This window comes from Aythya fuligula, chromosome 1 (genome assembly GCF_009819795.1).
Source record: "Aythya fuligula isolate bAytFul2 chromosome 1, bAytFul2.pri, whole genome shotgun sequence".
Lineage (NCBI taxonomy): Eukaryota > Metazoa > Chordata > Aves > Anseriformes > Anatidae > Aythya > Aythya fuligula.
The window spans coordinates 127,863,005-127,890,303 of record NC_045559.1 but is presented as its reverse complement, the minus strand read 5'-3'; the positions used below and the strand labels follow the sequence as shown (position 1 = coordinate 127,890,303).

General features: G+C 37.9%; 1 protein-coding gene across 1 annotated transcript; it reads left to right on the top strand.

Annotated features, from left to right (window-relative positions):
* Positions 1-450: 450 nt before the first annotated feature.
* Positions 451-27,299, top strand: BMX (BMX non-receptor tyrosine kinase). Its single transcript, XM_032198613.1, has 18 exons — positions 451-488; positions 1,206-1,352; positions 2,377-2,481; positions 4,652-4,733; positions 6,447-6,566; positions 8,401-8,462; positions 12,875-13,053; positions 16,204-16,263; positions 16,821-16,875; positions 18,062-18,144; positions 18,627-18,754; positions 19,165-19,239; positions 20,002-20,173; positions 21,084-21,300; positions 22,870-22,934; positions 23,981-24,099; positions 25,586-25,743; positions 26,750-27,299. The coding sequence occupies exons 2-18, from the start codon at positions 1,215-1,217 to the stop codon at positions 26,822-26,824; spliced, it is 1,893 nt and encodes a 630-aa protein (XP_032054504.1). The 5' UTR covers positions 451-488; positions 1,206-1,214; the 3' UTR covers positions 26,825-27,299.

The window sequence follows — 27,299 nt, the reverse complement described above, 5'->3', positions numbered from 1 at the left end:
TGGGGTGGATGCTCTCCCTCTCCCCTGCATCAGAGCAGACATTTCTATCAGATCTTTTCAATAGAAAGATTTCAGCCCCAACTCCTCCTTTATCTACCCCAGCTCATATCTCCTTCCGATGTCACACATCATGGCAAGATTGTCATTAAACTGACCTACCAGTAGCGCTAACATGCCCATCCAAAAGGGAATTGATGAAGGTATTTTTAGTCCTCCTCCCCACAGGGGGGTAGCCAGATATACAGAGCAATGTCTAGTGAAGCTCCCCTTTTCCTCCTCAGAACACTCCTGCTAGATATATGTTGCATTCTGGGCTCAGTTAGGATTCAGTGGAAATATGTGGGTGTGATGAATATCATGCAAATATTCTCTTTCTGCTGATCTCTCTGTGGTGAACAGGAACATAGCAAAGTGCGTAGCTTAGCAGAACACTTTCCTTTTGAGCTCCAGAACACAGAGGGCAAAGGACATTCTCTCTTTACATCTGGGTAAGATAAGCTGAATCCATACTAAACTTGTAGAAATATTGTGGACCTCATTCTTCTTAGCATTTGCTACTGTATGATTATCAGGGTTAAGAGAAAAGTACATTGATATATGTATTTATATGTGGTGCAAGAACATTTTTACTTTTTGATCTTCTATACATGCCATTGTTCCATAAATGTGTATTTGTTTCAGTTGAAAGAAAAATGGGAAATTTCCAGTTCAGGGAACACACTTGTTAACACTAGGTCTGTTTTTCTAGTCTGTAAATAGAGTTTTCTATTTTGCTGTTGTTGTTGTTCTCTTTGTTGCTGTAATGATTTCCATATTATGCTGCAGATGTGATACATTTGTGCATAAAGTAGACTGTGCTCTTTGCCAGAAAGTGTGCATGGCTTTAAAAGAAGAGATAGTCCGACAGTAAAGTCACAGAGGTGTCTTGTTTAGAACTACAGTAGATCTGTATCTTAATTTTTCTGTAATGTAATCTTTTTCCCTGAATAAGTTAATCAACCTTATTTGCTCATGCAATATTAAATGCACACTTTGTAACCATGTATTTCATAAAATTAAAAGAAAAAAAAATTAAAAAAAAAAGCCATGAAATTTCAAAACATACAGAAGACAATGACTCAATATATTCGTGATTACAGTTTTTATAGTTGGTGTTGTTATGTTTGTTCACAATAATAATAAAAGTTATTGTGGTATTCTTTTAGGGAAACAAAATGGAGAATAAAACAATTCTAGAAGAACTTCTTCTGAAGAAGTCACAACAGAAGAAAAAAATATCACCAGTTAATTATAAGAAAAGATTGTTTGTTCTGACAAAAGCAAGCCTTTCATATTATGAATATGACAAAGAGGTAAAAACTCATTTTCTAAAGTTAACTGTTCTGAGATATTCTGGTACCACCTCATTCTTCTGGTTTTCTTCTGTGAAACTTGAATAGATGCTATGAATTAGAACAACAGGTGTACTTTGTTTTGAGTAGATAAAAAAATTACGGAGTATCAAATTTTATTTTCATTTTGGGAAAGCACTTAGCCACAGGCTTAATAGTGTATCTGTTCACAACATCTCTTACAGTCATGCTTGCCATTGAGCATCTGTTTTTGTCCTTCCAAAGACAACAAAACTTAAGCAAGTAATTAACAGTGGCATATGTTTACACATTGTCTTGAATAGGGATGTTTTCCTTGTTCAGGCCTCCCTCTGAACTGACGTAAATAACTGGCTTCAGAAATTACTTGTATGAGGCATAATTAGTTCACAATCTTATTCTTCAACTGCACAAAGCAGATGGTTAAGCCATCATTTTCTAAAGACTGACTGTGCGTCACACAAGGGTAGCTTTTCACTCAGAAGATCTCCTATTGGGAATGCAAATATAGGTCCCAGGCAACTTATTTCAAAGTTTTTGCTCCTTTGGACCCCTCCTGTGAGTTACATTCCATTAGGACCCTGCGTGGAAACTCAGTGTGAACAAGCTCCACCTCAATATGAATGCTGCAGCTGGGCTTCTGTTTTGCACTTAAGGTGTTGTTGTTTTTTCCCCTCTTAATTCCTCCTTCTTCTTTTCCTCCTCTCCCCGCCTACAGCTGCATCAGATGTTTTCTCAGATATAGGGCTGTGTCCTGTAGCTCTTGCAACTGACTTAAAAAGACATTTGATGGATAAATTGGATGTGGATAGGGCACTGGGGAGGGTTGTTGTTTTTTAATACCTTTCTTTTAAACTTTAACAAACACAAAGCAATGGCTTATAAAGCTTGAAACATGAAATTGTGCAGAATAGTCAAACTGGAATAGTCCATACTGTATTAAAAATAGATTTCAATCTGCTGTGTTTTTTTTTGTTGTTGTTTGTTTGTTTGTTTTATCTCTTAGAAAAGAGGAAGAAAAAAGGGGTCTATTGAGATTGAGAAAATCCGATGTGTTGAGACAGTGAATCTTGAGGAATTAACACCCGTTGCAAGACAATATCCTTTTCAGGTTAGTCACAAAATCAGGTTAATGCACATTTCATCAGTCATTCTAGAGTTACACTGATCATTCCTGTCTCAAGTGCTGATACCTGCTATTGCTAAGTGTTACAGATATTTGCAAAAAGTAGAAAATCAGTCCCTGTAACTGATGCTGTGACTTTGCTAAAATGTTTTTACCTGACTGGGATAAAATTTGGGTCAAGTCTTGATTCCTTTATGTTTAAATTTCTATCAGATATTTGCTTTAATAGGGTCTGAAATATATAGATTAGTATGCTTATGTGATTGTCACTTTTTAAACGCAGAATTAAACACTTAAAAATTCTTGTTTAAATTCTCAGTATTTCTTTCCACTTTTTTTCTTTTTTTTTTCATTTTTTTTCTTTTTTTTTTTTTTTTTTTCCTCAATACCAAGTTCAGAATTTGACCCCAGATTGCCCGATTACCATTCAAATGTGCCACAGTCAGGGAAACCAAGGCTATGCATACAGCTGCACAATGCACAACACATGTTCAGGAATTAAATGGGATGAGAGAAACATAACTTCAAATTTTCTGCCTTTCATCTTTTTCAGTTTCCCAGCTCAGGTTCCTCCCTGAGCCTCCATCAATCTCAATTCTATGAGTAGTGGGGCATGCAGGTCATAGATCCCCCTTGGAATGCCACCTCCAAACAGCATGGGCTGCTCAAGGAAGTGACTAACAGCTGCTGAACAGCGTGTTAATCCATGACCCTGTAATAATTGCCATGGCCGAGGGCAACCTTATGTTTAGTATTTCACCACCAGACTAATCCTAGGTGTCATTCCTGTCTTCCTTTCCCTTCTCCCTCCCCAGCTTTGTGGCATTGAATGGCATGTTTATGTTAAATAGTTGTGTTTATCTCAGGAGTTCATAACTCAGTTAAGTGGAAAAAAAGAATGTTTGCTGCAGTGCCATGAAGGGGGACTGTATTCTGGGAAACAGTACCTCTAAAAAGGGCTTTAGGATAATGATAGCTGATTCCCATCAATTCCAGTGTGATGCTATGGCCAAAGTTGCTAATGGCATCCTTGGACTTGGAAGCAGGCACACATTCAGTAAAATCAGGAAGGCTGTGTTTGTTTTGACACTACTGTGATCAGCAGGAGAATATTGTCTCTAGTTCTGGTGGCTATAATTCAAGAAAGATGTTGTAAACTGAAGAGAGGTCAGAGGAGAGACTTGAGAGTACCTAATAGATTGGATAACATGCCTTAAAGAGAAAAGCTCTCAGAGCTCCACCATTTGACTAAATAAAGAGATGAGAAGCAGATTGATCAGTCACGTATGCATACCAGTGGGAGTACACATTTAATAACAAGGGCTCTTCAGTGTAACAAACAAGGCAATAAAGTGATACTTGAAATTCATTGCAGATGACTGAAAAGCAATGTACACAAGGGAAACGAAACCCTGACTTAACACACACACACAGTCAGCCCAGTATTAAGCATGATCCAAAAAGCAAAGCAGATGTTAGTAATTATTAGGTAGGCATCAAATGAAGCTTGCAGAAGATTGGTTGAAAACAAGAAAAAGAAGCTTGTTCACAATGTTTAATTTAGCTAAGCTGTAGGACTACTGACTGCAGGATTTTGTAGATACTAGTTTCTTGCTTTAAAAGGCAGCTGAACTAATTTGCAGAAAAATATCTATCCAAGGTGATGAGGTAAGAATGCATCACCTTTGGATCAGGATTCCCTGGTCACAGTACAGCTCCCCTGAGCTTACACTCTGCCTCAATATTTGTTACTGAACATTGTTGTAGATGTGTTGTGGCCTGCATAACAACAGCAAAAAGCTGGAAGATGCATCTGGAAAAAAATGGAATGGAAAGAATGAGTTTACGTGTGGTCTATAAGGTCTTTTGTACCCAGAAGACAATTATATCTAGAAATATTCTATTCTGTCCTTTGTTTCTGCAACTGTTCTTTCAGACACAAACCACTGTGGTTAAGGTACTATATGCAAGGTTTGTTATAGACATCTTATATAACATGGCAGTGCTTACAGGTGACCTTGGCAAAACATTACTAAATTATAGGAGTTTGATGTCAGTAGGTCTGCAAAGCCTACTTTTTTCTAATTCCCAAGCTTTGGTATGAAACTTTTAGGCAGCACACTCTCACCATGCTGTCTTTCTCAACCTCTTCCAGATTGTGTACAAAGGTGGCCTACTTTATGTCTATGCAGATAATGAAGAGAGACGGAAGCAGTGGCTTGCAGCTTTGCATAAAGGTAACACTAGACCTTTGCCTTTCAATGTATTCAAATAACTTGAGGGGGGATAGGAAAATGCTCCTGCTCCCTCATTTTGTGCCATTCTTTGTCACTTGCTTTTAGTCTCACTCATACTTCATCTCTGACTGGTTGAAATGAATTTGAAAATGTAAAGGATGAAAAATGCGGTGAAAAATAAACCAGAATAAAACTTATTTTTCATGAGCATTTTCTAATCTTTGTCATATGTTCAGCCTTTACCAATGCAAGTTAATAGAGAACAATAATTTATGGTTCAGCTAGTGTAGCACTTACCTTCAAAAAGCTACTTTGGTAACCAATACTGCTAGCTTTTGTCCCTATTTCCCCGTCTCTCTCTCTCCCCACCCCCACCCCTACCCGCCCCCCCCCCCCCCTTTTTTTTTTCCAATAAACTTTCTGGTTTTTTTTCAATGAAACAAATTCATAGATATGTAAATATTGAATTTTAGGCAGAAAATTTATTCTTCAGTGGAGGAAAAAAAAACTCGCATTGAATAGGGCAACTCTCACACATGCTGGTCATTGTGGAAACAGTAGACAATCTACAGTTGGCTGTGAATAAACATCCTCTGCAATTTTACTTCTAAACCTGTGTATGAGATACCTCTCTGTTTGTGACTGTTCTCACATACAGAGTAAGAGTATGTCAATTACTTTAGCAGGGTTATGGAGAATGTTGACCAGGAGCAGAATAGGAAAGATTAACTGCATTGGATCTTTTAGAAAGAAAGATATTGTTATGAAATCATTAAGGAAAGATTTGGTATACTGCAAAATGACATTCGTGAATAAAAAGATTGCATTAATGATATAGTTTGTAATGGTAATCAGGTAAACAATAGCGCAAATATTCTAGCTGCCTACAAGCCTCTTAAAAAGTGTATAAAAGTACTGGTCGCCAAGGGGTGCACTGATCCTTTTGGCAGTCTCTTGCATGTTCAGGAGTCTTGGGCTTATAATGGGTCATCCCAGAAGGTCTGAAATCCTGTTCTGAAGGAGTCAGCTTTTAAAGTTTCACACTATGCATCCTACATTTCTTTTAGGTACTTTGTGAATCCAAAAGTGCTATTATGGTTTGCAGAACTAATATATCACTAGCACAGTAATAGTACTGGGACCACTCAAAGCAGTGCTTTGAGTACAAAATGTGTCTGTGATAGTGTTCCTCTTTGCTATGCTTAAATAACAAATTTATTTTAGTAGACAAACATTAGTTTGGATTTGCCATATGAGGTATTAGGTATCTGTTCTGATATTGAGTATGAATTATTACCGTTTTCTTGCAATATATAGTTGTAGGAAAATATTCAGCATATTTTGATATATAAAAATATTTTCTTTCAATTAGTTTCACTATTGCTTGTGAAATCTTTATAACATACATGATTTAAAATCATAACTGTTAGATTCCACTTTGTTTCTTGATTGATAGGACTGTACCGTGTCATTCTTGACACACAGTTTTCTTTCTCAAAGAAAGAGGTAACTGTTGGGTATGGAATTCAGACTTAGTTTGTATAGAGAAATAAAATATAGACAAAATGTTACCAAGATATTTGTCTAGATCTAGGAGTCAATAAACTATCTGGGGTTCCGCAGTTTATTGCAGCGACTATATTAATCATAAGGAACATTCCAGTTATGCAGTCTTTCATGTTCTTTTCTTTTTTCATATTTTTTTTTCCCTAGAAATTAAAGACAATAACGATTTACTAAGCAAGTATCATAGAAGATTCTTCACCAATGGGAGGTTTCTCTGTTGCAACCAGACTTGTAAAGCGGCCCCTGGATGTACAGTTTGGGAGAAATGTAATATCTTCTTTCACTTCTATTTGCTTAATCTCAGTGATGCTTTTCACAATATTACCAAATCCACATGGACGTTTAATCCACATGGACAGTGTAATAAATATACAACCTGATCTACTAATACCTTTCTATGCATGTGCTAAGCTCCTTCTAACATCATAGCTCCTATACATTGTACCTTATAATATAGTTGAGGAGAATAATACCCCAAAATGATACCTGTTGAGTTTGAGCTAAAAGGACAGTGACATTTTTGAAATATTTTTCTCTTTAGAGAAATATTAAGAATATGAAGAAATACGAATATAGAAAAAATATGCTTAAGAACTCTAGCTAAATTGTGGCATTGTGCTCTAAGACCTTTTTAGTGATGAGGTCCCAATAGTTGGACAGGTAGGAACAAGAGAAGTTCAGCACAAGAGTGTGTATGAATGAGTGTAAAATAATCCAGCTTCATAACTGAACAAAAGTAAAACTATTATATTAATACACAATTATGTACATATATGATGAATATTTTTCTAAACAATGTGATTTAATTTGCAACATATATATTTTTTTCTTTTAACATGCTTTTCATATGCATTTTTGTTGAACTTAGTTGTATTTCTTATTTTTCAATCTGTAAAGACTGAGAGAGGAAAATCTGTAAAATGGTACTCTCAGTTTTCACGTTTTCAGAAGGGAATTCCCTTATGTCTGTGTACACGCTTAAGAAATCCCACATTAAGGAAAGGGAATAGCAGATTAAGAGTATCTGGGTTTCTGCCTTTTAAAGCTTGATTATCAAGAAGTGTAGAGCACTGACAGAGATGTTAATTTCAATCATGATTGAAATTTGCTCTTGAGCATTTACTGTCACAGTCAAAAATCTAAGACCCCAAATTCAAAGACAAAATATGAAAAGTAGGTGTGAGTAGTTGGGAGCCTGATTTATATCTGTGACACTTATAACAATGAAGCATTTGCTTTTGATAACTGAAATTAATGACCTAGGCTTATCTGCTATTAATACAGGTTTCATGATTATAGAACACTGAATAATATAGAGAGTTGTCAACTGTTTTGTAACACTAATTTGAATAGCTTCATATAGCTTCACAACATAAGCCAGTAAGTCTGTGAAACCCCTGGTCATCTGCAAGGGCAAGGAAATACCTCATTGTCAGCCATGGATGACTTAGCCAAAAGAAGAACTGCAAAGAGAAATTTGGTATTTTGAATGCTTCATTTCTGCCTGATATAATAATGCATACATGCAAGATATTGCGCTTTGTCTACTCTACATTTGTTCCTAAACAAGTTCCTGAGGTTGCTAGTGGAGATACGTGGAGCACAGGGACACAGCCTGCATAGGGAAGACTCCAGACAGCCTCAGTCTTGTAGGCACTGGGTAATTGAAAACAGTATTTCTTAACTGATGCTCCATAGAGCATAAGTATCCATAAAACTATAAAAAAAAAAAAAAAAAAAAAAAAAAAAAAAAGAATAAAAATAAGTTCTCAGTCTCCTTAGTATGCAATCAAATAATCTAAAACAATATGGAAAACTAAAGAGAAAAATACAACCTCAAATTTCCCTGAACTTTTATTTTGGCATAGATGAAGGCAGTGATTGAAGGACTTTTAAAATATATTGATATGGTGCTTGAATTAAGAGAAGGTTGGGAAATACAGAGATAAACAGGTCTATATCACAGTGAGGTAAAATGTCAGCTGTCACAAATATTTGTTTGCTATGCTGTCACTGCCACTGTATAGAACTGCAAGTGAGAAAGCCTCAAGAAACACATCCTTACTTAATTCATGGTATGTTTTTAATCCCTCTCTTCCAGATGTGACTCTGTGTTGCACAACCTGGTCCGTGAAACCACTGCCTCCAGTTCCTCAAACACTGGTAGGTCAAAATTTCAAGTATCATCCTACAAAGAAAGACCCAGCATCCAGGTGATGGGAAGTGCTGTAGGGTGGGAGAGAGAATTGCAAACAGCATCTCACTGGAGCTGGTCTCAGCCTCTCACATGCAGTCAGACTACAGCATCCTTCTGTCCAGCAGCATGGTGAAGGGAAGGACATAGCTCCATCTTCAGTGTGCTGTAAATGGCAAACTGGGAAAGTCTCAGCCACTTTCAGTTCACTTAACAGGCTGGTGACAGTAGAAGCTACAGTCCTTGCAGTGACATCTTTTACTTTACAGACATTTCCAGCAGGATCAGGGAATGACATCAAAACGAGCTCTAGTGTGTAGGAGGTCCCCATTCCTAGAGATGCCCAAAACTCCCCTCTACCACAGTCACCAGAGAAAATGGTGCTTGCAGTACTTGGAGAAGACATAGCAACTGAAGACACAAACAAATATGCCACTGTTTGGGTGAGAAGTGGTGGATGGACTACACTTTTCTCACTCAAATCTCAAGTTATGCTGGTCTGAGGTTGGGTCAGGAGTACAGATGCCTCACTAGGAATGTCTGTTTAGCCCGCCTCTACAGAGACAACCTCTAAGTTAATGAATTTGGAAGAGCTTCTGAGCACTCCTGCCTTTATCTTGACTTTATATCAGACAGAAACCCAGGAATGTGTTATCCCACCAGCACCTTCAGGGCCTTTCTCTCCATCTGAGAAAGCTAGGCATACAGACCCAAAGGGCAAACAGGACAACAGAACACCAAAAAAAAACAAAACAAAACAAAACAAAACAAAACACCTGCTTGCAGCAGTTTATCAAGGTGCTTGATGAAAAAGGGCTTTGAATCATGGAATTTTAAAAACTGTTTTCTGCCTTATTTTCATTTGTCTTCTATATCTTTAGGATACACTTTGGGTCCATTTCCTTGCTTTTCTTTGTTAATCAGAAAGTAATTTTAAAAAAGAATGGAATTCTGATGTATGCAATTGACACAGACAACCAGGGCTTTAAGAAACACATAAGAGTATCAAGACACAGAAGATAAAAACACAAGCTGTAAAATTAAGCTCTATAATAATAACAAAAATAATAACAACAACAACAACAACAACAACAAAGCCTTGAAAATATACTTTATCAAAGAAGCTTTTGACTTTTTTTTTCTAATAATGAGATCTGAAAACAATGGCATTGTGAACATGCAGCCATGTAACTTGTTTTGAATACTGTGGTCTGCTTTGCCTGGCTTCCATCAAAAGATGCTTTGTTTATCTGGAGAGAACATCAGCCATGCAAATCTCTTGCTGAACAGACTGGCTTCAGCTAGGCCTTTACGATTTATTTTCATTGTCTGCTCAATTTCAGAGATGATATTTTGAAAAGAAAATTTAAAAAGCAGGATCGTGACAATATTTAGATTGATTCTTCCAAAACAATTTCAGTAAATGCAGATAAAATAACTACCAGATCTGGTTACAACTTGACTTAATTTTCCCAAAATGTATCATATAGATCAGATTAAGAAGCTGACTTCTCATGGCAAGGAACAGTCTATATTTAGTTCCAGAGCTACTTCTATAAGTTTTTAGCACATTTTTGCTTTGCTGTCTCATCAACACAATTTAGTCATTCAAGGTCCCACTTGAACTTCCAGCCTTCCTTCCATCTACCTCCCAGTTCATGTCCCTCACCTTTCCAACCCCTGCAAGTCTTGCTCCCTTGCTCTCACCTCAGTTGACCAGAGGCACTACTGTGTTTCCTTACATCTTTCACCTTTGATGTGTCTATCCCTTTCATCAGTTCAACATTGTACCACTAGTCTCCCACAGAGGAGCTGGTTCCTGAAGAGTGATGCCATTACAGAGAATAAAGGTCACAAACATGCCTTCATGGAGAGCACTGGGCACTTCCCCTGTGCTTTGATAACAGCAGGAGCTTCCTGTCTTAGAAATACTTTCATCTCTGTTCGCGCCTGGCAGCCACTCTCAGTGTAATGGCAAATGCTTCATGTAGGTCAGATAGAAATTCACTGAGTGCACACATGTATCTTCTCATGCTAATGCATTGGACAAGGTTTATGGAAGCTTAAATGATGCTGCACATGCCTCCAGTTGCACAGTGGCAGCACAGTTTTGCAGACAGCAGCCATACCTCTGTACCTGTCACACTTGAATCTCAGACTGTTACCTACAGCTTTCTCTAGATAGTGGTGGTGAAGTCCTCAATATGGAAATAACAATAATATCACAGACAGCATAAAGGAAATAACAGAGTCCATTCAGTTACTACTAGAATGTTACATGCCCTGGGTCTTTCAGCCAGTTCTGGAAATGGAAAGCTGTATATAAGGACACAAACCAAGACATTAATCTGTACCAGATTCCAGAACATTGCAACAGACAAGTACACATCCAGCAGCAAAAAACAAAAGGTTGCAAATCTGATGTGCTCATCTTTGGCTGGCTCTGTCCCCTGGCTGGTTGGACAAAACAAAGCTCCTTGCTGTGATCATAACTCTGCCACTTACTCTAGCCAATGCCTTGCTCTTTCTTGTGCTCACACAGCAAGATGAAATCTCCATCAAAGCATGACACCCTGATCATTCCATAAGCAAAACAGAGGAAGTGAAGAAATAAAAAATTTAATTTCTAAAGGTTACCAAGTCCAAATTCAGAGTTGCACATGAGTTTATAAGTACTTTTACTTGCTCTAAGCATCAGCTTGCTCTAACATCGCTACATGTTTTTATGGGGAAAACAAACAAACAAACAAGCAAACAAACAGTTAAATCTCTGTATTTTAAACTTATCCATCTTTCTGACAGCTGCAGGCAATTCTAGTTCTGTCATTTTCCACAAAACCTACAAGAAGTCTAAGATTTGAGTCCTGCCTAACACAGGCCCTCAAGCTATAATCTTTGTTCCACTGAAATCAGATATGACAAACAGGAGCCAGCTTTCCTGGGTTCAAGTAGTAGCACTTGATGAGTAACATATCTAAGTCTAGGCAAATGAGGAGGGTTCTTCTGTTAGTGATTCCTCTTTAAAAAAAAAAAAAAAAAAAAAAAAGGATCATCTCCACAGGAACTTAGTGAGATCAGACTGAGGCTCCCTGTGTTTACAGGAAGAGATACTGTGTGTCTTCTTAGTGGACTCAGTCATGCATTCACTTGGCTCTTTGGTTTCTTCTTGCTTAAATAAAGAAATGTCAGTAAAGAGGAGACAAGCAAATATACAATGCCATGGTTTTTTTGGACTTAACTTCAAAGAATCACAGCCTGCTTCAAGACATTTGGCATTCTTCCCTAGTATTGTATTACAGAGCTTTTCAATTCTAAAATAATAATATAAAATAAATAGTTGGCATCTGGAGTCCCTTCTAACTCTTTGTTATTTTTCCCTATCCTTTTCTGTCAGTGTTCTGCATGTAGTTTTTCCTTCTCTTAAAGAGTTGTGATATCTGGATTTTCTCATTTATGACATTTCTCCGATCTCTAAATGCATTTCTGTACCTAAATTTTAGATGCCCCTTTGCCTATGGCTTTTTGATTGACATAACCTAACTTTAATGACAGACTTCAAATCCAAGTTATTTGTGTAGACCTCCTGATGATAGAGACTTCTGTAGGAAGACACATTTCACCTGAAGACCCAGGTCAAAGATGAATGAGTCCCAAAGTTACATACATACACTTGTTTAGTTTGCATAGGGAAAGTTAGCCACCAAGAACTGGAGTTCCTTATGTTGAGTGTGCTTAGCAGAGAAACATCCAAGCTAGTCAATAATGACAATAAGAAAAGGCAACAATTTATAATTCATATAGCTTTTTGTATTCATTGAGTGGTAGTAACAATTGACTAATGCTTGTTGTGCTTCATGCTAAGATTACTATTGATCAACAGACATTAAAAAAAAAAAAGTTGTTTTATAATACTATGATGGGATTTTCTGATTCAACAGGACATCATTTCACCTCGTTATAGGTAAACACAATTTAGTCACATGGTTCCTAGCACATGAACTGCAATTGTTCAATAAACATTATCAGCTTCAGGTAGGTGGTAAGTTTTTGGTAGAGTCCAGTCTATTATGTCATCATGTTAATTAGAGCTTTGTTAATTACAGCTGTGTCAGCTTCCACTTAATGTAATACTTCTGGTGACATGATGGAACTTGGCTATTTTCTCACCTGTCTCACAAATGTGGACAACAGTTTCTAAAATGTTCTTCTACACGAATGAAGGACAAGGTGCTTGCCTGTGCTGACATTATTAGCTTTGATTAATTTGCTTAATATCATTGTACATGTTGAAGATAGAAGTAATAGCGTACACGCTGTGTGGTATTTCTTACTGTACCCTGTGATGCATCTGCTTGTCATTGTATTTCCTCTGTCTTCAAAGTTGAGACGCAGAAGCCTGCCTCAGGTACTATCACCAAGTAAGTCAGACCTGAATATGGCTGTGGCCCAATGCAACTACGAACCCTTAGGAGATTCAGCTATCCGGCTTGTCAAATGCAATAAATATCAGGTATTGCAAGAGGAAGATTTTGCCTGGTGGAAAGTGAGAGATTTGGAAGGGTAAGTATGCACTGCAGAATACTTCTTTTTCATGATCGTGATATTCCACATACCTTATCTTCATTGGCAACACTTCAGGCAGTCCTGGTACCTTACAGGATCTTTAAAATTAGCCTTAGGTTTTAACTATGTTAGTAGCTATTAAACCTTTTTGGAGAAGCCTCATTTTCTCATGTGCAACTCCACTTTCATTAACATCCGTGGCTGCCAGACTGGGTGCAATTCACAGTAATCACTGCCTGTATACCAGCTAAAATAGTAGCCTTACTATACTGGCAGTAATTCTGATATGTGCCTGAAGAAGGGCTTGTGCACTCTGAAGCTGTCCATTTTAGTTTCAGTGAATAAAAGATAAAATCTCTGCTCACAACCTTTGCCTCTTGAGCATGCAGAAATCAACCTTAGACCAACACCGTCACTATTGTAATAGCAGTCAGAACACAGGAGACCAGTGGGAACTGCTGCAGCAGGAATAATTTCTCACTTCAGTCTCTCACAAGCTTTAGGAATACTTTCCCAAAGAGATAGAGCACCCCCATCCTGCAGAGGACAGAAGCATTAAATTATTCCCTTTGTGGTTCACAAGTGGAGGAATCCCCTTCAACTACTTAAAATAAGACATTTTTCATTAATATCCAGCTGGTATAGAAAAGAGAACCTCTTCCCAAGTCAATAAATAAGAAACAGCTTTCAGAGTACACTGGAGACAAAGGCAGTACAGAAAACAGAGGCTGCCTGGAAGAGATATGATTCCTTGTCTGTCTCATGATAGATACTACCTGAGTTTGACTTTATGTACATGATAGAAATGTGGAAGAGAAGAATTTCTGAGCTAGGGGATTTCCAATCTGGTTTGGAAGAAAATGAAATGACTTGATCCACTCATAATTCATTGATTAAGTTTACATCTGCAAGTAAGCAAACAAATAAATCAACATTAAATTAAAATCACAGGACTGGCGTACTGCTCTGGGTGAAGAAAGCAGCACACAACTCTGGCAACTCTAAGGCAATAATAACTGAGTAATCTGAGACATGCTTTTAAAGGCCATCACTGGAATGGTGATGATGATGGCTATGTAAAAGTGTACAATACAGGCAGCTTTGCTTATGAAGGCTGAACAAAGTGTTCTGAGATGAGTGAAAGAGCAGAAAGAAATCAAGAGAAAGGAGGACATTTAAAGTTATAGACATATATTTATAGACATACATTTTTCTTTGGCTTGAGAAACTGAGACTTTTGCAGTATTGATTCTGCAAGGACAAACCCTGTCCGTTTATATCATAACAAAACCTTAGAGTTCTGCTTGGAAATACTGACCATCTTGGTGTTTCAGATGTAGTAGAAACAAACAGATGGCAGTTACCTGTTTCAGATTCCATACCCTCTCAGATTTCTTCTTGTTCTATTGAGATCCATGGTAGAGAAACCCTTCTCTTCTGTCTCCATCCATATTCAAATGTATGTTAATTCCCCTTATTTATTTTTCTGATGGGTGCAGCATACAGTCCACCTTCTTACCACTCTGTGGATGACTACAGGTCCCCATAACTTAGTTCAACATGTCATGCTGCCTGCTGCTTTAAGTGGTAGCTCAGCTGTCCATATTCCCTTAGCTTAGCTTCTCAATTGCATCTGACATTGTGTGGGGAAGAGTTCTAAGCCTACCTATTGACTGTCTGTGTTTGACCTTGGATACTCTGATGGCACCCGTTAGTCACTGGCATCTTTCATCACAGCAACCAAGATGGCATGTAATGATATTGTTGAACAGTTGCTTCAATCTTCCATATGATGAAGCCAATCACTGAGGAAGAAGCCTTTTCAGTGACTAGCAAAAAGAATAACTCATTGAAATGTAGCCTCCTAAAGCAAAATTACCTCTGCATTTTCCTCCATATCATGTAAAAAGCATAAATGTTTTAACCATGAGCATTTCTGTTAGTGGCATTCTAGAAAGCGACTGTCTGATTAATCCCTTTTCCTATTTTAAGTGACCAATTTTAAGAAGCAATCATGTATGATAGCTGAACTGTGAACTGTTTATTTTGCAGGAATGAAGGTTTTGTACCGAGCACTTACCTGAGAAAGTTATCCCTGAATGATGATGAGCCAAGGTGAATCAATATGCAGCCATCCACTGCTTAAATGTTCTCCTCACCACTCTAGAAAAGATCAGGCAACATTTTTGGAATATTTTTCTTCTTAAGTAACTTTCTGAGTACTAACCATAACATTTACTTCAAGGTGTAGAATCAAGTACAATTTGTCTTCTTGACTCATAATGCAAAAAACATCAGTTGAAAATCCTGGTTTCATTTAAATCAGGAGGGTTTGGCCACTGTCTTCAATGTGCTGGGATTTCAGTCTTTGTAGTCTTATTTCAGCATTAAAATGTCACCCTTGCTAGCACTCTCATGCATCTCATGCAATAAGTGAGCATTCCAGTACAGGGTAAAGTGAGTCTTAGTCTGTCAAAGTGATATATCAGATCTGACTTTTTAGTAAGATTATATGACATTGTAAGTACTAAGTATATGCCAAAGTGTTTGAATGAAAATCTTACAGAAGCTTAGAAGATTTTCTCATAGTAAACCATACTGGATAAGATTCAAAGGTTTCCTACTTTTAAAACAAACAAACAACAACAACAACAAAATGCAATCACTATAATAGTAACATGTAAAAATCCAGAATTAATTAGAATCACTATTATTTTTGCACAAAAGATTATTTTAGAGGTATCTTTTTCTGTCACATGAACTCTATCTATTGTCTGTCATAGAATATTTATTTGGGAAGTATATCATTGTACAGGTTTGGAAATCTTCCATGTAAATTTTGAAACGGTAGATGCAATCTCTTCATGAGGTCGGTGAAGGCATATATAGCCTCATTGCCTGCTACAACACGCACAGAGCAGATTTGTCTTTCCAATACATTGCATAGTGGAGAGGAAAGGCCATGTAAGTGTTTGCCAAGTCAGGAAAAAAAAAAAAAAGAATTAAATATGTCTCAACAGTTTAAATGTTCACTATAGGCCATGGTGTAATAGCAGCAATTGCTCAAAAAATATATAGTATGACCTGAGGAAAGCAATTTCCATAACTAGTTTTTCACAATTTCAGTATATTATTTTGTCTTTTTAGGGAAAACTCAAGTGTCGATGAGCACACATCATCAGAAGAGCAGAGTATTGCACAGCACGAGTGAGTATGTAGGATATGTCTTTGTGAGAACTGAAATATTCTTTGGGCCACTCCACTTTATTCCACAGCCATTCCACTTTATGCAACTTCCTAGAACAATGGAATTCTATACATTGATGTTATATTAATGGTAATAACTATATAACTTGTCAGCAGCTTAGAGGTCATCATCAGCATCACTACCCACAGGCTTCCAAAAGAAGGAATGTATTTGGTTTTGAAAAAAAAAAAAAAGCTTTTGACATTTAGACAAATCAGTCTCCTACACTAGTAAGGTGTTAGGAGTTATTCTCCAACCCTGTAAAAAGTTACTGTAAAAAGTTGAAGTCACAGAGTAGGCCCTGATATTTCAGAATGAAGAGACACGTCAGAAGCACATGGAAACTAGTGGTTTCCTTCTTATCATGGCCCAAAATCACAAATGCGTAACAAGTCTAATTTCTGGCTTTTCAAAGCAGTTTTGAAAATATTTACAATGTATGGCATTTTTCATGAATCTGTTGTGCCTTGTCTAGAAATCAGCCTATCAATAACAAACCCCATATTTCTCCTTGCAGTTGGTATGCTGATGGTATCTCCCGTGCCCAGTCTGAGCAGCTGCTCCGTCAGAAGGTCCTGCATATCTTTTATTGCTTGTATATGAATAACTGTGTAAATGTTTGTGTGCCAGTTGCCTTTGCTATACTGTGTAGCTAGAGGATGCTGATGCTCTTCAAATAGCTGTCGTATTGCACAGTGCTGGAAACTCTTGTGCTAATTTGGTACCGATAAACAGATCTCTAAAAATGTCCAGATGTGTTGATGGCTGTTACACAGACAAACAAATGATACACTTCAAAAATAGGCCTGGAGCAAAGCCATAACATGTACATTTCCCCCCATGGCTCTGCGTATTGGTTTTAGCTCTAAGCCTCTGTTTGCTCCAGTGTGGCTCTTCCTGCAGGTCAGTCTAGACGAGTTTTTTGTTAGTTTTATAACATGTGGATATGAAGTAAAACTTCACCCAGAAAAGCAGGGAAACTTGAGCAAAACAGTGCTATGCCTGCAGATTGAGAGCAAAGACTAGAACTGCGGGGTGGCTCAGGTGTACCAGCCATCACAAAAGACAACTGCAGAAGGATTTATCTGTGCACCTTTCTGCAGGAGATCTAGCCTCAGCTGTGCTTTCGGCTTAGGTGTCCAGTGTAAACGAGTTATTGTCTTTTCCCTTGGCAGCTGGCTGCTTTCTCACAGCTTCAATAATTGGCACTCAGCCACTAACTACTTTGAGAAAACCCAACTCTTTGTGAGCCTTGTCTCAATGTCCTTTCCCTTAGGCCTGTGCCATGGGTTCAGGAATGAAATTCAAGTGTGGCAAATCAGAAAAGGGTCTATGTCTCAGTCTGAACTTCACAACAATGAAGCTTGGCCTCTATATGAAGTTCTGGATGTCTTCTTTCATCCATGTACTAGCCATATCTAGCACATCAGAGGTGTAGCTGCTAAATCTCCCCTGCAATAAATCTGTATCTATGTACCACACAAAAATGGCACACTACTTGCTTCATGTCTGGACTGAGGCACAACTCACCTAGTTTTAAACATCTACAGTGGGATACCACAGCCAGTTACCTAGATACCCTTTTTAGTGAAGAGAAATGAGTATTTCTAAGACATAATTTATCTTGTCCTAATTTACTACTTAAAGGATGTCGTATGAGTCACGTCTCCTTCTCTCCTTTGATAGAAATCTAAAGTTCACTGGGGTGAATCCCAACTTCAGTGTTTCTTGTATTATTATTATTATTTTAATAATTAGGGAAAAGAAGGTGCTTTTTTGGTGCGGAAATCTTCTAGCCAGGCAGGAACATTTACTGTGTCTGTATTCAGCAAGTTTCAAGAGTGAGTATCCAAAGAATGTATATCATTTCTGTGAGCATGCTATGGACATGCTGCTTGGTGTGACTGGTCATGAACAAAATCTCTGCAGCAATGAAGGGAAGGGAAGGGAAGGGAAGGGAAGGGAAGGGAAGGGAAGGGAAGGGAAGGGAAGGGAAGGGAAGGGAAGGGAAGGGAAGGGAAGGGAAGGGAAGGGAAGGGAAGGGAAGGGAAGGGAAGGGAAGGGAAGGGAAGGGAAGGGAAGGGAAGGGAAGGGAAGGGAAGGGAAGGGAAGGGAAGGGAAGGGAAGGGAAGGGAAGGGAAGGGAAGGGAAGGGAAGGGAAGGGAAGGGAAGGGAAGGGAAGGGAAGGGAAGGGAAGGGAAGGGAAGGGAAGGGAAGGGAAGGGAAGGGTGTTGCAGTTCATTCAGCAACTAACTATTCGTCCATGGTCTGGAAGGCACTTTGTAACACTCAAACATACACAGCACTTTGTTGTGTTTTCCAGAAGTAAAAAAGGAACAGTCAAACATTACCATGTGCACAAAACCCCTCAGAACAAGTATTACCTCGCTGAAAATTACTGTTTTGAATCAATTCCCAAACTTATACACTATCACCAGCACAACTCAGCAGGTAATCCCGTGTGTTTTTTCTACTTGATTGGTTTTGGCTTAGGCTTCTGGGCTTCTCAGAGTTATCATGAATCACTTTCGATACTGAATCTTCTAAATATCAAAATATCTTTTGGGGGAATTTAGGTGGAACTTGATCTACCATGTTCACAATCAAAATAGTTGCTTTGCTTTTCTGTAGAGTGCTTTTGGGTATTGTACTACCTTTTCTTGCAATACCTCTGCTGGAATAGCACTTAAGCACAGAAAACACTCAGTCTTGTGAAGTGATGCATCTGCTAAACGTTGTCCTCTGTCATTACCTGGATGGTTGTAATATGGTGTGTGCATGTGTCTGTTAATTCCCCTGTATTTTCTTTGATTCAGAGAAGTCATTTATGTATTGTCAACTTTAAGAGGTTTTCTTTGTAGGTATCGTGACAAGGCTACGGCATGCAGTATCTATGCAAGTAAATAAAGTCCCAGACACAGCTTCACTGGGAAATGGTAGGAAGATAACTTTCATTTTTGAATCTGGTGTCAGTCTTGGCCACCAAGAAATGAATAACCAGAAAATTGTGACCCTTACTGTGTTCAGGCTTGTAAGAGGTTGCAGAATCCTTGAGCTCACTGTTTGGTGGCCCTTTCAGTTTGTCCATGCAGACAATGCAGAGCCTCCTACCCTGTGAGAATTTGGGAAAGACGATCTTTCAGTCATCCAGCCCCTTCCATAGCTTCCTGTTGTCCAGAACAGCATTGAGACTCTATGGTTCTATGAAATAGGGTATCCCTTCCTTCATGTGTGTCTTGTTTATGTCCAGGACTAGGTGAATGCAAAGGTATTTTATGTCAACTTTTATGTTATGCCTTTTTAAGGGACCCTAAGTCAAATTTTGTATCAACCGTGAAAGGCTTTGTGTGCTTTCTTCCCCAGCACATCTGAGTCAATGCCATTTCTTCCCTCTGCCACATTGCCTGGCACAGTAATACTTGTTTTCTAATCCCCTACATAAATATATATCGTCATTTGATACTTAAAACTTCCTCAAATCTGTTTATAAGGCAAAAATCCAGGTAGTAGCGAACACTTTCAGGAATTGTAGTGTCCTTCTATAACTCAAACACAAAGCTTAGATGAGAAAAAGGTATGTTGCCTCAGTGCAGGTTGTTCTGCAACCCTTCAGAGAAAACAAAGCCATTGCATGTGGTAGATGCCATGCCCTCATTTGCCCATTTTTTTGCTAAAGGGAATTTCTTTTGTCCCACTAGGAATATGGGAGCTGAAGCGAGAAGAAATTGTCCTGTTGAGAGAGCTAGGAAGTGGTCAGTTTGGAGAGGTGCATCTGGGAAAGTGGAAGGGACAATATGATGTGGCTGTAAAGATGGTTAAAGAGGGAGCAATGTCAGAAGATGAATTCACAGAAGAAGCTCAGACCATGATGTAAGCTGTGGCAGTGCTTAATTATTTGGAAGCAATGATCTCTCCATTCATTAATCAGTAATACATAGCAGACACAGGAAAAAATATTTTCCTCTTAAAAATATCATTAAATAGGGTTGGGTACATTAGGCACAGGCTAAATATGTAGCCATGTAATATTACCAAAAGAACAACACAGAGATTGATAGGGTCATCTACAAAAAAGTTTTCAATTAACATCTCTTCTACAAGTTAGAGGTTCCACATACATCACTTAAAACTATGCTTCATTAGCATTTTTACTGAAATGGTTAGAAAGATGTTCCTGCCATCCTGCAGGTAGGAATGAGATGAATAACAGGAAAATGCCATCAATATGAACATGTGACTTGCAGCTTTAGTCTGACTCCAAAGAGGCAATCATGTTAGAATGTCCAATGAAATTCCATGAAATGATAACCGAGGCACATGAATTCAAGAATATTTCTGTTATATTTTAAATGTATGTACTACATTTCAGGCAGTCAACTAGCTGATACAATCAGAATTCCAAGTCTGAAAATTTTGCAGCTTGATTTTAGTAGAAAATTTTAAGGTAAAAGACCCACCATACCTGCTCATTTCTATTTTCTTCCACTAATAAGGCTGCACATTTGCACTGCTTAATCTTATTTCAGATTTCGACTATGAAGTTGTCATTTCATCAATACTGAGTCTTTTTTTGGTTACCATCAATACTGAGTCTCCCAGTAATGAGCAGAAGCCATCTCAGTACTTCTTAAAAAGGAATAATTTACAGCCTGTGATAGGATTGTATCCAGTCTCACGAATGTCTCAGAGTATGCTACATTAATATTTGAAGGACAAAACTTACAGAAATGAAAAATCGTAGCTATTTATTCTTTAACTATTTTATTTTTATTTGTTTCAGGAAACTTAATCATCCCAAACTTGTTAGACTGTATGGTGTATGCTCAAAACTGTATCCCATCTATATAGTGATGGAATATATGTCAAACGGCAGTTTGCTTAGCTACTTGCATAGTCATGGGAAGGAGCTGCAACCCCTTCAGCTTCTGGAAATATGTTATGACGTTTGTGATGCTATGGCGTTTCTGGAGAGCTGTCAGTTCATACACAGAGACTTGGTAAGCTATCGCACAGGAGAACTGGAACAGGATAGGCAGAGGCAGTTCTGCCTTTAGGTTCAGTCACAGCTGCTCTGGCTCTGTAGGCCTTCACCCAAAAAAGCATCATAGTCTGCAGGTTAGAGACACACAGCTGGTGTACAAATCTGGCCCAGGGGCACTAAAGGCCCATGTAAACAAGCTGACTTGCTCTGTTTCAGAGCTGAGCTGGCAAGTCTACAGCACTGCATACCGTGCTGCCCACATTTGTGGGTGCTGGCCTCAGGGGTTTATGCACCACTTGGCAGCAGAGATATCCAATTATAATATTAATAAAGCAAAGAGGTCTGTCCAGTGATAATTTAGTCCTCCAGGAGAAAGAGGTGTAGCATTAAAGATGTGGGTCACATGTTAATGAGTTAAGGATTTGTTTAATTGGAAACTTTTTCTCTTATAAAATGAGTGTGACCACTACTAGGATAAATGGGAATTTACTCTGGTGCATTGCAAGCAGGAACAGAACCTGAAAGTCTGCAGTTGCCCTCTCCCTTAAATACATTTCTCTGCCACTGCCTTCAGTCAATTTTTTCAAGTTGCTGCAAAACTTAGCTATCAAGAATGGTAGTATAAGTCTTTGGAGAAATAAGTGGTTATTTTATGGGCCTGTTAAAAGTGAGCCTTCCCAAATTTCTGGTATATTGTGCTTCAGAGTCAATAGCAATGTTTTACATTTTAATCCAGACAAAAATATGTTGGAATATTTGTGACAATATTTGTTATAGTCTTGCTTAACTTTCCAGTAGGGATGCCATCTCCTCAGGTAGCATTTTAAATGTTGCATTGCTGATGTTTTCAAAGATTTGTGCCTATTTGTAAACCAAGTTGTTAAATCTATAGCTTACTAATTTTCACACCTGATTCAGAAATCAGGAATGTCAGACAGCTTAGGTAGCAGAACTCAAGTTATAAATACAAAATCAGATTCTGAAAACTGGCTTTACACCATGGGAAAACGGGAATAAATTTTGAGCTTGATTTCAGGTTGAGGACTGTAGATTCAAACTACATCACAAAAATTAATGAGCATGCAGGCAGAGAATACAGCCTCAGATAAGTGTTCTCTAGTGATCATTTGTAGAACTAGGTTCATGCTGAACTTTTCATAAAACAGACTGTTTATATCATCTTTTATTGTTCCACTCTGTTTATAATGCAATGTGAATAATCAAATCAATGTTTTCCTTCCTGCTTTTAATGCCTTGGTACATTCTGAGACTACACAAAAAGCCCCTGGAGGATGATGCAATTCTAAAGACAGGGTTTAGTTTCTAGCTCTGTTGCTGTCTTTCCAAGCAAATGTGGGTTTCTCATCCCCCAATATCATTATTACAGCTGAGATAATGATAAGAGCTACTTACCACTATCTTACAGTTCCCAACTTCATTGTTTCAATCAAAGAATATAATTATTTCTTGAAATGCTAGTGGACAGAAATGATGATACATCATAAATGATAGCAAACTACCAAGATGTTATTTGCTCCTCTTTGGTCTTCTTCTACTCATCTATTTTCTCACCTTTCTACTAAAGGCTGCTAGAAACTGTTTGGTTGACAGCAATCTTACGGTGAAAGTATCTGACTTCGGGATGACAAGGTAAGTAAAAGAATTGGGATCTTTGTGAAGCTATGATGTTAGGGTAGCTATAATTTACTGGCATTGTTTAGCTAGCTCCTGGCTATTGGCAAGGTTAAGCCACAACGTGTTACAGCTCTTTGTGTCTTCTATCCATTAATGACCATAAACCATCATGAGGTTAGAATAAAGATAGTTTGCTGTCTCAAAAAGTTATTGCTTAAAGCCCAGATGTAGCTGAGTGATTTCACAACTAATGCTTGTCAAGGAAATCTCATAGCTTGCTTTGTGTAGAGGATATGCAACTAATCTGGGGGCTAAACATCTCCATCAGTGGCCTCAGTGGAGAGAAGTGGGAGAGGATGAGCATCCTGGAGTACACGTTCTCTGAGGATAGCTGAGGGAGCATGGGCTGCTTAGTCTGGTGAAGAGGGGGAGGCTAAGAGGAAACCTGAAAGCTGCTTATGGCTACTTACAGTTATAAAACTGATGGTGCCAAATTTGTCTCAGCAGTGCCAGGTGATATAACCATGAACACTGGTCACATAACACAGCTCAGGAAGTTCAGGTTTGGACAACAAGAAGCTTTTCACAAGGAGGTAGTGCAACAGGCAACTTAGTTTAACTTTGTTAGTTGGGGACACTGTGGAATTGCCATTTCTGGAGGCTTTTAAGACTTGGCTACATAGAGCCATAGCTGACCTGATTTGGTGTTGGGAATAATCACATTTGAGCAGGAGAATGGACAAGATGGCCTGACCACATTCATCTTTGATTCTGCATTATTTATCTAATAAGTTGATAACAAGGACCTGGTCTATCAATTATAGATACCAGGTATCCTTTGGAAATTTGGAATTCTGTCCAGGCTGTTCCTAGGAACCCTCTGATATGCAAGGAAGAAAGAGTAAGCAGTATTTTACTGCAACTGAGAAGCCTGGTCTCACATAAGGTGTCTCTGCCTATGGCAGGGGGTTGGAATTAGATGGTCTTTTCCAACCCGAACCATTCTGTGACTCTATGATTCTATAACTCAGTCACAACCAAGTTTGTTTCTTGCACTGTAGGTATGTTCTGGATGATCTGTATGTAAGCTCATTAGGAACCAAGTTTCCAGTGAAGTGGTCAGCACCAGAAGTTTTTAATTACACCAAATTTAGCAGCAAGTCAGATGTATGGGCCTTCGGTAAGTATGGAATTTAACATATAAATATGTATGCATATATGCAATCATGTTTGGCTTTCCTTAGCATACCACATGAAAATACTAGACATTTGCACACTGAAAGAATGTAAAAAGAAGTTACAGCTTGTTTATTAATTATATGCATCAAAGCCTGTACTCTGGATTTTTAGCCCGACTGTTTTTCTTATAGTCACATAGAAACCTTGTCCACTCCCCAGTTGCTTTGTATGTGTTTAATAGGATGCAACAAAGGGAACTGTTGGCAGTGGAGATCAAACAGTATCTTTGACTGTAGACCATAAATCTGCGCTGCCCAACTCAAAAGAGTTTTTCTATTAGTCACAGAGGTCAGAACAGACACTTTGCATGAGCCAGCTGTGGCAGAGAAACTGTGCTAATGGAGACTCTGCAAAGAATAAGATGCATTTGCAGACCACCTTCTACCCATGAATTTAAAACATTTGAACTTCTACTTCAGTGGTTCTCAAGCTATTATTTTAAAATCCCTGGAGCCTGTTCAGTGTTTCTAAAAGTCTTCAAAAGGTAGCAAAGAAAGGGCAGCCTCTTCTGAATAGACTTAAATTCCACTTACAGGGGTTTGCTCCTGCAGTAAGAAAATTTTAGCAGCTGTCAAATTGGTGAAAGATTGGCAACCCACTCTTCTTGACATTGAACAATGGTGAATAAAGCAGATGAAAGTGTTTCCAAATGCAGTGTTTCTTCTTATCTTTAACTTCAGCTAGTCTCCCAATATTGTTAATGACCTTTACAAGCTTTTTTATAACATATACATTTCAATCAGAAGTTGGATTTTCTGGTGATAAATTTTCTTTTTGTTCTGATTGATGAAATCCTGACTCCAGGCATTATTGTCATTAACTTCAATACCAGCATTAACTTCAATGGGAAACACTATTTTTCCTTAGAAGGTGTTTTCTCATTTTACCACTATCCATTGATGCAGTGGAAGCAAAGCCTGAATCCATTGGTTCTTGTTTAGTTGTTTTAAACTCATGTATCTTTGAAGGGCTAAAGAACTGAACATTTGGCATTCATATCCCAAAAGTAGATGTCTGAGAACAAATAATATTGGCTACTTAATGCTTTCATCAGGGAAAGCTGGAATTCAGATACAATTTTATTCTGATCTCACTGTGACACTACAATGCTTAAGTCGTCAAGCTGGAGAGAAGTTGAAAATCCAATAAATTTCTCAGTGGAAAAAAAAAATCTTTACTGTCAGTCTTAATAATAAATATTGTGAATAAAATAAAAATTTTACTTTTTTTTTTTACTTTACTGTTTGTATCACATGTTTAGTTACAACAAAATAGTTCTAACAAAGCTGGCTGTTTTTATGAATTAATTTATGAATTAATTAATATGAATAAGTGGAGTAGGTTACACATTCCATGTGCGTCTTGTTCTGGGAAAGGATTCCCTTGCCTTTCATTTCTTGTCTTCCATTGCTGTGAATATTTCGCAGGTATCTTAATGTGGGAGGTGTTCACTTTGGGAAAGCAGCCCTACGAGCTGTATGATAACATGCAAGTGATTGAGAAAGTTTCTCAGGGATACAGACTTTATAGACCACAACTGGTTTCAGACATCACCTACCAGATAATGTACAACTGCTGGCATGAGGTATGTATAACTGCATATATTAACTGCAGAAAAAAAGATTATTAGGAGTTACTGGGATTCACAGATGAATTAATGTTCAAAATGGTAAATTCTCTTATAAAAGCCTTGCTTTGTATGTAGTACATTGCATATAACAGTCTAATTCAGGACTTTGTTAACAATAAGAGGAGAAAGCACAAGAAATAGGACATAAAAGAAGATTCTCCTCAGAACCACAAATTTAAGTAAATAACATTAAAATATGCTTGATTGTCAACATAATATGCAGAGTGAGTTTATTTTCACCTAATTTTACTGTTCTAAAATTTGAGTCCTGATCCAAGGTAATTGTCTAAATCCTTTCCATGATTACAGGACCATTACCGCTATACCTCCCTATGGTCATTCGTCCTTTCTATCTTAGCCATTATAGAATTAACTTATCTCTATTCATATACATGTGCCTTAAATAATTTAGACAGATCTCTACATTTTTAGATCACTAAAGCTGTGCAACCCCACTGGGGTTATTTTTATGGGAAGGTTGTGTTATCCCATCTGTGATTCTTCTATGAGTTGTGAATCAAATGCTGAACACGCTCATATTATTTTTAAAGATTTGTGTCTGCTGTGCCAAGAATTAATCCTGATTTATTTTTCCTCCTCAACTAAATTTTAGTCTGTTCTCTATGAACCATGACTTGTTTATCACCAGCAAAAAAGGACCATTTGGCATATTGTTGGTGATACCACGAAATGACAGTGATGATAGTTTTTTAAATATAACTGACAGAAAAAAAAAAAAAAGAAAAAAAAACTTACTGTAGGACTTGTTAATGCAAAGGAAGAATATTAACTACCACAATATAAGGAAAATATACAAAGTAACTTTAATTTTCTTTACCCTTTAAACATCATTGTCTCTCTGTTTTCTTCATGCTAAAGTCAAGGAAAAAAAAATGCAGACTGCAGTTCCTGAATGATTTCAAAAGTAAATAACTGTATCTATCATCTTTGCTTCATTCAGCTACCAGAAAAACGTCCTGCCTTTTTTCAGCTTCTATCATTTTTTGAGGCACTGAGAGAAGACAGCAGGGCTTGAAAAAGAAGATTCATAGACTGATGACTGTGCATACTGGTTTCATATCACCTGTCTTCTGTGAGAGAATTAAATATGAACTCTTCCTGACATTAACCATCTCTATTATTCTGTATATTAGTCTTTTTCTGACTTAATCAGGGAGCTGACCAAGAAGTGTATGGAGAAAGCTTTTATGATATGCTGCAGGTGATAGAATCTGGGAGGATGCTGTGGAAGAATATAATTCATTCTGTTAGCATTGTCTCAAAGGACTTCGCAGACACTGAGGCATACAGCAACTGTGTATACACCTTCCTTGCTTCCAAGCTGTCATTGTTTGGCCTTACTGGAAATGTAAATAGGGAAATTCATGCTTGTTAGGTTTTCTGATTATCATAACTCATCTGAATGTATTTTTTTCTTTGCAATCCCTTGAAGCTGATGCCTGAGGTCAAATTTAGAACTGCTGCAAGTAACAGTAACATAAGAAGTTATA

What these genes read in the sequence shown, in the direction of transcription:
- BMX (XM_032198613.1), top strand. Translation starts at nt 1,215, where the DNA reads ATGGAGAATAAAACAATTCTAGAAGAACTTCTTCTGAAGAAGTCACAA. An exon ending in GTCAGATGTATGGGCCTTCG is followed by an intron (nt 24,100 to 25,585) that starts GTAAGTATGGAA and finishes AATATTTCGCAG; the next exon opens with GTATCTTAATGTGGGAGGTG. An exon ending in TGTACAACTGCTGGCATGAG is followed by an intron (nt 25,744 to 26,749) that starts GTATGTATAACT and finishes TGCTTCATTCAG; the next exon opens with CTACCAGAAAAACGTCCTGC.